Here is a 9,667-nt window from a genome sequence, read left to right as displayed (position 1 = left end):
CTGGTGCAAATTACTGACCTCTGTCATCATTTTAAGTGGGGGAACTTGCACAATCGGTGGCTGACTAAATACTTTTTTGCCCCACTGTATATCGCCAAACCTTAATATGGAACAGGTACCAAGTCCACAGCTGTCTTATAGCGCTGGTGCAGAGCCAGGGTGATTTGAGCAGATCTGTCCAGATGTTTAAAGAAGATTAATCCATTGTCTGGATGTCTCAAGTACTTTTATTAACACAGTCGAGCAGGGATTAGAGGGTCGAGCCCGAGAGTCTCGCAGAGTTTCTGTATTTGCAAAACTTCAAGTTTGATTTGAGGATATTTTCATCATAGAAGAAAACAGCCAGAAGACGCGTTCCTCATCTTCGCACAGTGGTTTGTTCTGCTTACAACAACACTGAACACGCTTGGTTTGAATCTGAACGTCCAGAAACCGTCACCGGCATGACGAGAGCACGCCAAAGCTCAGGCAAAGCTGCGGCGATGAGCAGAGTAACGCTGATTAGCTCGAATGCTGCTCTCGATAGCGCAGCTCACCCATCAGTGTAAAATTTAAGACTGATAGCTGAAAGCCAAATCAAAGGGCTTTAAAGACTGCAATTGATTGCACCGTCTTTGGTTTTTAACACAAACACATTAAAGTGACAAAATGTCAGCGGAGAGGAGCTCAGCTGAAAGGCGGTAGGTTAAACTGCAGCCGGCGACGTATATTTATCAAACCTGCTGCACATACTTCACACGGCAACAATGAAGGTGAAATGAATCAAAGTCAAAATACTTCAAGGACTCTGAATTATAAAGCGTATCATTTCATCGGCTACTTTAAAAATGGAATCCAATTAATTCAGCGGGCCGCTTTGGAAATGATTATCTTTCCTTTAAACTGCGATGCATCCAACAATTCAAACAGCAGCTCTGCACCGCTTCATTTTTCTCTGCTCTATCTGCAGGTTTTATCCTCACCCCCTCCACCACCCCTGCCTGTTGGAGCAAGGATCATCGATCGGCCCGTCACCGCACAGCGCCGCGGTACACTCTCATTATTTCAGCTAGAGAGGACAAACAGAGGGAGGCAGAGCGAGGAAGGCCGGCTGAGCGGGGAGGTTTGAAGGAAGGAGACCAAAGTAGGCAGAAGGGGAGAAGAAAGGGAGGAAATCTAAAGACAGGAGCTGAGGAGGAGGGGAGGAAGAGAACAAAGAGGAGAGGAGCACGGCTTCCTCCGTGGCCTTGAAAAATATTTCCACGACTATTTCATGAATGTCCACTCGTAAACCTCGGCTTCTCAGTCTATGAAAAATATCATTTACACATCATTTGTAACCAGAGTTTCCACACTGCAGCCGTGTCCATGCCGCAGCCGTGTCCACGCCAAATCCTCAGCCTCAAAAAGGAAAAGCTGGACACCGCCATCGTGACATCACTCGCCTTATGTCAGAGGCACCGGAAACAGACTGCAGATAAAACAGATACGCCTACAGTGACGTCATGCTGTAGGTGCTCAACGTTAGCATTTTGACCGACAACACTGATCATCGCCTCACCTGTCAGTGGGCGGGACCCGTCACAGAGCAGGTGAACATTTTGTCCTCAGAGTTTATGTCTGAAGCAACGTGAGGTGTCGTGAGGATTTGGCTGTGTGGGCGTTCCCGGTCGGCAGGGCTCAGCATCCATCAAAGACGGTCCAAAGGTCCAAGGAAAGAACGGCGGCGAGTCACGGCCGCGGGGAGCCGAGGCTGGCGCATGTGCAGACGAGCTGAAAAGGTTCATGCTGGTTCTGATGGACAGGTGTCAGGACACACTTACCTGGAGAACACCTGTCACCAGGATGCACTATGGGAAGAAGGCGAGCGGACGGGGGCAGTGTGATGCTTTGGTTGATGTTCTCCTGGGAAACTCTGGGTCCTTCCGTCCATGTGGATGTTTGACATGTAGCAAATACCTAAGCGTACCTGCAGACCATGTACGCCCGCACACGGACACGGTGCTCCCTGATGACACTCTGCCATAAAGCAGAAATGTTTCAGGAATAGTTTCAGGCGTTGACTTGGTCTCCAGTGGAGCATCTGTGGGATGTGCCGATAAAGTGATGGGTGTATATCCAGCTGTATCACACAGACACCTGCTAATCAATAAGATCCACATAAAATCACTCAAACTGGAGCACAGCCTCTGGGAGGGTCTGTTAGTACAGTGACCTCACAGCAGCCATATTACTGGTCAGATGATGTCACCACAAACGCTCCGAAAGGCTCCAGCAGCACAAACACAGCGTTCCACGTAGCTTTTTTAGCGCTTGGCTTTCACAACAACGTAGCGTCGGAGGACGTGTTGCCAGCGCTCTTTAAACAAGCATGAAATAAAGTCTCCTTCTTCCTGTGAAGCGATTCCTCTCCCAAATGTGCAGACAGACTCTGAGCTCTTCAAAGAGCAGACGCGCTCCCCAACTCAAGACTCTGGAAACCCGTCCAGCAGCACAGCCGGGGCGCCGTGCATCCCAGGTTCCCAGCTTTATTAGCACACTAACCAAATTAGGGGCCCTAACAAGGCAGCACACACAACACTGGGGGACGCATTCATTTAGGACGCAAGCGGCACTAATGCAGAGCTATCTGTCAAAGCGGCGCGCAGCCGTGCCTCCTCTGCACGCCGAGAGAGCATTAGTGTGCGTTTGTGGAGCAGATGTGCAGGACAAGGTGTGTGTGAGTCAGCCAAGATGTTTTCACTCAGTCCCACCAGCCGGGCTAATTGATGAGACACACACACACACACACACACACACACACACACGCAGAGTAATCTAGCACAGGCCCTGGAGACAGACATGGACGCTGCAGCTGGACATGCTGGAGATGAACACGCCACCATGTGACAGACAGGCACCGAAGGAATCCCTCTCTCCTCGTCGGGCTCCTTTCCCGATCGCTGGTTGCATATTTGATTATTGTGTCTCTACTTCAGTTCCAGTTGACTTTAGGTGGATTAGTTTCCTTTAGTGTTCCCTTCCTCCTCCGTTTAGTTGTGTCGGGTTGTAAATGTATGTGTAGTTAACTTCCTGTTTTATTTTGATAGTCTTTGGTCTCTTGTGCTTTGAGATTACTTCCTTGTTCCTGCTCTGTATCCTCCCGTCTGCCTCTCATCATCATCATCTTATGAACACCTCAGTTGTCTCCTTGCCCTCTGCCGTGTCCTCCCTCTAGGTCGTGGTGTTCCATGTTTTCCGACTGTTGAAACTTCCTGTCTGTGAAACACAAAGATGCAAACTGTACGCTGAACGTGTGGAATCTGTGCCGCCCTTCATTTTTGATGTACAGGGAGCATCTTCCACTTATAGAGCATTAAACATTGACTTGACCTGGTCTTGACCTCCAGACCTGGGAAACTGAGGTAGCCTGCAGATACGAACTTCCCCCCCGGGACAGCATCCTGCAGGAGTCTGCAGGTCCTCCTGTGACGTGTCTGTGGAGGCCATCGGTAATCGGTGAGGATGATTTGAAGCATTTCTAACCTGATGGTAAATGGACTGGTTCTTATATAGCGCTTTTCTACTCTATCTGAGCACCAAACTATATACAACTAATTCATTCACCCAATCAGGCCCTGGAGATGGACGCTGCAGCTGCAGCCAATCACACCCATTCATCCCACAAGCACTTCTTGTGTGCTTTAAGTGCTGAGTATCTAACATTCATACACATTCACACTCCGATGGATGCATCGGAGAGCAACACGGGGTTAGTATCTTGCCCAAGGATATTTGGCATGCAGACTGGAGCAGAACCACCGACCTTCTGGTTAGTGGCTGATCTTCTCTGCCACCTGAGCTACACCCCACACACACACACACACACACACACGCCCATGATAATGACGTGAACTGACTGTCCCGTCAAATCAAACACACTCACCTGCCACTTTATTAGGTACACCTGCTCAGCTTCTCATCAACTCAAACATCTAATCAGCCAATCACAGGGCAGAAACTCATGCTGAAGATGACCTGTTGCTCCTCTGCCCGGAGACCTGTCCCTGCGTCTGATTGGTCAGGTGTTGCTGGTGAACGCAGCTCGACTGATAAACCCTGGAACGACTTCTCCAACAGTGCAGCTCGTGAATGACCACACACACACACACACACACACACACACACACACACACACACACACACACACACACACGTACAGGTGTGTGTGTGACCTGGTTGACCTTTATGTGAATCACTAAATGAGTGCATGAATCACTAATGACTCATCTAGAATCATCGCTCCGGATGGAACAACACACTCATGAAAGCCGGGGCCGACCCACGCCGCCGCTCTATTACTTCTTCCGCGCGCGCCCGACCGACGCACGCCATTATTTCCAGGCTTTAAACACATAATGGGCTTTTTGAGGGCAAAGCTGGCAGGTTGGAAGACTGAGAGCTTACAGTGAAGAGCCTCTTCACCCTGCATTAGGAAGGTCAGGACGGCCAACGAATTGATCAAAAGCGTCCACGCACGATTCAGCCACACACTCGACGCTTTATTTTTACTGCAGTGAAAGTCTCGAGTGTGAGGCGTCTGCAGCGTAACAGGGGGTCCTGGTCTGAAGTGGGTTCTCCCAGTTTGCACTGGTAGAACCAGAAGAGTCCAGGACTTCTCTCCTTCACAGAGCTCTTAACTCTGCCCCTCGTGCTTCACTACATCTGTGAATCTTCTCTGAGGTCTTCCTTCATCATGTTTTCTCCAATATAGCCAGTCTGACTGTGAGCATCAGCAGCTCCTCCACCTCTGCAGGCTCTCCTCACTGTAAACGCTTCTCTGATGAGTTCACGGACTTCAGGTCAAAGTTCTAAGTGTCAGAATGACGGATTATCTGAGGCATGGAATAAATATCTGAGTAAACTGTATATGAGACCGCAGACCGGCCTGTGCAGGCCTCTAACCTCTAACTTGCACGAGCTAACGGTCACTGCAGTGCATCACAGTGCAGAGACAGACGCCATCACAGGGCAGGAAGAAGACGCCAAAAATGGATCCAGGAGAAGGTGTGAGACGATCCACCCAGAGCACGAGGCCGGTCACTAATCTGCTGCTGCCTGGTTTGGATTACCGGCTGTGGAGAAGTCCTGATCCTCAGTTTCACGTCCACGCTGAGTGGATTCTCTTATGAAGGTTTCAGAGCTGCAGGACGTTACAGGAAAACAGACGCTTGAACCGCGACCGCGGTGGGTAAATGAATAAACGAGGGGATAAAGTTTATGCAACAATTCTGATTTCATCGTCTATTAACACAAAACAACGACTAACTAAAGCGTCATTAACGAAAGTCGGTCTTACTGAAGCAGCAGAGCGGCGTCCGCGCGAGCTTCGAGAGACGCTGGGCTTCACGCGTGGTGTGTAATGTTCCTCACACATACATCAGGTTGTGTACTGCAGCGCCTGTAAGTGAAACTTAATGTATAACTGCAGCAGCTCTACTTCAGTGAACTGTGAAAGGAGATGGAGCGATTTCCCTCGTACGTATTAAACAAGACTATTACTGTCACAGCAGGAGCAGCTTGACCAGAATAATATTAAAGCAGCCACAGTGCGTGTGTGTGTGTGTGTGTGTGTGTGTGTGTGTGTGTGTGGCAGGATGAATAGTGGACGCTGTGCTGTTGTCGCACACAGGGAGGATGTGTGCGTCTGATAACACCAGGACGATATGGCAGTTATCAAATAATGAGTTAGCTATTGTGCGATACGGCGTGCGTGCCTCTGGTTTACAGTTTCCTCACCGTGGCCTGTGTGGAGCTCTCCTGCAGGTCCCAGAGCAGCGCATGGTTATCAGCCAATGAAATCATGCGCTTGCCGTCCCCCATGGGCTCCCACAGCACGCTGTACATACACAAAAGACACACAAACACAGAAGCACAGGGCTACGGTCAAATCGAGCGCAAACATGCTGCAGACACACAGGGGGCGGGGTCTGTGACATCCGCAGCGATGGTCACACAGCTGTGTTCTGCATGTTTAAAGAAGATGAATGTGTTTCAAAATCATTTGTAGTAAAAAAATTTATAAGAAATCAGTTAAAATAATAAGGATTGACCTCGAAACCTGCAGTCCCTCTAGTGTCCAGCAGGGGCAGCAGGGGGTCGGTCCCCACAGACTCATGTTAAAACTTTAGAGCAGAAACAAACATGTTTACAGCCTGATGCACAAACTCTTTGGACTCTTAGATCATTTCCTCTTTCACAACAGCTGTTTAAGGCTTAAATCTTGCATTATTAGCGGCGTGGCCTCTTTGACTGACAGCTGCATGGCGACACAGGCGGCTGTTGGTTGCCATTGGATGTTGGTTGGACTTTTGTTTTATGCTGCCCTCCTTTTTACTTACAGTTAGTCATTTGTGTTTGAGTTCTTTCTTCTTTTCCCCCGACCGCCTGACTCACCTTTATTGTTCCCACCTATGTCTCGATTGCTAACTGACCCTCTGTGCACACCAGTCTGTTTACTTCCTGTGTCCATCACGTGTTTCTCTTCTTCTTATCTTTGTCACCATCTGACCATTCGGATCAATAATGCGGCTGCTGTGAGTTTACCTGTACCATCCATGAAGTGTCAGCTCATATTAGCACGTATCTCTGGCAGTGAAACCTCAAACATGCTATTGTTGGTGTGGATGACATCACAGTGGTTGCTTGTACTTCCAGCAAACAAAACCAACTTCAGGTTCTTTGAATCTGCGTTTAATGGTGTCAGGAGTTTTGAGGAGCAGAGCAGAACCATCAGCGGTGATTTTCTGTGTAGCAGAGCTGCGATACGCCTCACTCCTCCGTGCCATGGAGCCCTGTTGTTGTCTAAACTATTGAAAACCCATCAGTGAGTCATTCTGTTGCACTGGGCTACACGCTCCTTTGTTAACATAAGCTCGCTGTAGTTTATTTTGAGCCAAATCCACACACGCTGTTCTGCTGCCACCAATACTCACCGGAGCGCCAAACTGGTATTGACCTATCCATTTACAGAAAAACCAAACACACCAAACAGAAACAAAAGAAAAATAATACCTTTAAAAAATGCCAAATCCTTTAATCCGCCTGTCGGGTACAAACAACCGGAGCCGGATGCTGGAGGCTGATTTTTAAATAAAGCTGGAGCGAGGCTGTAGTCACGCTTTAACACAATTTAGGGTGAACTCATAAAGCAGCTGTTCCCAGCAGGTGGCACTATGACGACTGTGGTATTCCTGCCTCTCCGGACTCTCAGGTGCTCATGAAACATGAACGCCTCCAGCACAGCTTCAGTCAGGTAAAACCTTTGGTGCACTCTGCTTCCAGCATGATTAGCCTAAATAGATCGTGACAAGGTATCACGTGCTCTCCTACAGCAGCTTTGCATGATCCACAGGTCATAATAATCCTTCTGTATCTCACACTGATCCTCAGCACAGCCCCTCTGAAACAAGCAGCCTTAGCTCCTTCTTTAAAGACAACTCTCTTCTGATTGGCTGTCCCGGTATGCCAGCCGTACCCTCACGGTGACATCACGCAGTGTGTGTTTGATTGCTGAGCATACGCTCATCTCATTATTAGAAACCCTGGCCATGTTTAAACTCGTACAGGTGAAACTCCTCCCACGATTTAAGTTTGGACGCTCTCATCGTGCCACGCCCCTCTGGCCCCTCTGAAGCACGGCTGCTACTCTGACATCACTCACACGGCACACAAAGTTTGTGTTTGCGCGTCCATAAGGCCTCCTGAGTGCTCACGGTGCTTTGAACCGCTATGAGAAGGCACGCGCTGAACTTCAGATCCATCTCCTCTGAACGTCCCTCCGGTGTCTCAGGGCGTTACCGTGGATCCCCACGCCGACAAGTGCAGGGACCATCGGGACAAGTTAAAGATGGCAGCAGTGCCGAGACCAGTCCAGAGGTGCACGAGGAGGTGATCTGATCAAATCAGCATCAGGACTTTCTGATCACACTCATAAAAAGGAGAAAAAAGCCCATTAGTGCACTTTAAACGCTGCTCTGTGAGTGCTCTTAGTCACATTAGCAGCTTTCTGCACAACAGCCACGAGAGTGACAAAAGCACATAAGCTCAGCCCGGTGAGCACAGAGGACCCAGTTCTGTCAGTCTACTCTGCAGCAGTAAAGTACAGTAGAGCGTTTACTGCACGCTTTGATTCCTCCTGCGCACGCCCGTCTGCAGAGTATCGACCTTTTGCTGCAGCTTCTTTAGGCGAGCCTCTCCTCTGCGCTCTACTTAAACTCTGTATTCTGGAGAGACCTTGCACACCGCACTAACTGTTGTTCATCATTCCCTGGATACTTGTTTGCTTTTGTTCCCTCCTCTTAGTTTGGATGGTTTAGCAGCTAAATCGAGACAGAAAGCGACCGCGTGGTCAAAGAAAGACGACAGCCCGAGCGAGAAAGCTCTGCTTTTAACCCGAGTCCTGCCAGCTCTAAAAGCAATGTGTCAGTGCAGTCAGAGACCTGGCAATAAGCTAAATACAACCTTGGCCGGGAAAAGCTGCTATATGCTCGTTAGGGTTTTGATTTAGTGTGACTTTTCAGCTGCGTCTAATCTGGGTTAGAGGATGTAAAATGTCAGCAGCGTGATGCAGACGTGGTCTGGCTGAAGATCTGGATGTCTGTCACGGCTAGAGAACCGCTGCGATTAGAGCTTTACTAAATGATGCCATTTATTTAAGGAGTTCATCAATTAGACAACTTCATTTCCTTGGACTCATCTGTCAGCGGCAGCAACAATGCCAGCGTTTGAAAAGGAGAGAGAGGAGGTGAGAGTGTTCAGGGGAGATAAAAGAAATGACAGGGGAAAGGAGGGGAAGTTAAAGTTTGCTTTTGGGCTTAATCCAGGCTTCAAATACGCACAGCGCTATTAGAAAAGGTGGAGCAGCGACGGAAGGAGGGAGGGGAGTTTATAAGGGCTGTGAAATCACAGCTGCTGAGGGCGGCTTTTACTGCCCTCCTGAGGAGCAGCGAGTCATGGATGCACTCACAGCACGCAGCCTTCGTTTTGTCATTTAGGAGCACTTCACACTGACTCACAGTCAGACCCTGCAGCCTGAAAGGGAAGATGGTTTTCTAAATCTCCCTTAATGCATTTCTCACACTCGGTGAAGAACCTGTGCAGCAGGCCACCTTCAAAGGCCGGACAACTCAATGTAGCCATAAACAAACTGCATCGCTAAATGGTAGGCTGAGCAGATCGCAACAAACTACAAGTGAAAACAAATATGGGCCATAATCTGGAAACACTGCATCTTACAGGACAGCAGAGCACGAATATATCTGCATCCATCCACGGTGCAACAGCTCATCACATGATGCTCATCCTGGATTATTCTTAATCTTCACTGATAACACTTCACTGTCCGTCCACTGTTTAGAAACAGAGAATATGCACTGAGGTAGTAAATACCAGCAGCACATATCACACCAAGTAATCTTTCCACATGAATAATCCTCCCAACCAAGTTCTTTAGTATGTTTAATCTCAATCTAAAAAAAACCAAAACGTAAAACTGAATTCACTATCCGGTCGTTAAGTCTGACGTCACTAGTAGAGATGGACCGATCCGATATTACGTATCGGTATCGGTCCGATACTGACCTAAATTACTGGATCGGATATCGGAGAAAAATAAAAAATGTAATCCGATCCATTAAATATCACGAAA

The 9,667-nt window shown here is 48.5% G+C and overlaps 1 protein-coding gene across 1 annotated transcript in view; it reads right to left on the bottom strand.

Moving 5' to 3' along the window:
* The window catches only part of eipr1 (EARP complex and GARP complex interacting protein 1), a 48,441-nt gene that overhangs the window by 23,727 nt on the left and 15,047 nt on the right, over positions 1 to 9,667 (bottom strand). The window contains exon 5 of the mRNA XM_005751732.1: positions 5,758 to 5,857. Coding sequence (XP_005751789.1) covers positions 5,758 to 5,857 — 100 coding nt within the window. The remainder of the gene's footprint in view (positions 1 to 5,757; positions 5,858 to 9,667) is intronic.

Source organism: Pundamilia nyererei, unplaced genomic scaffold (assembly GCF_000239375.1).
Source record: "Pundamilia nyererei isolate P.nyererei 1_Seehausen unplaced genomic scaffold, PunNye1.0 scaffold00324, whole genome shotgun sequence".
NCBI lineage: Eukaryota > Metazoa > Chordata > Actinopteri > Cichliformes > Cichlidae > Pundamilia > Pundamilia nyererei.
This window is presented reverse-complemented; position numbering and strand designations above follow the sequence as displayed.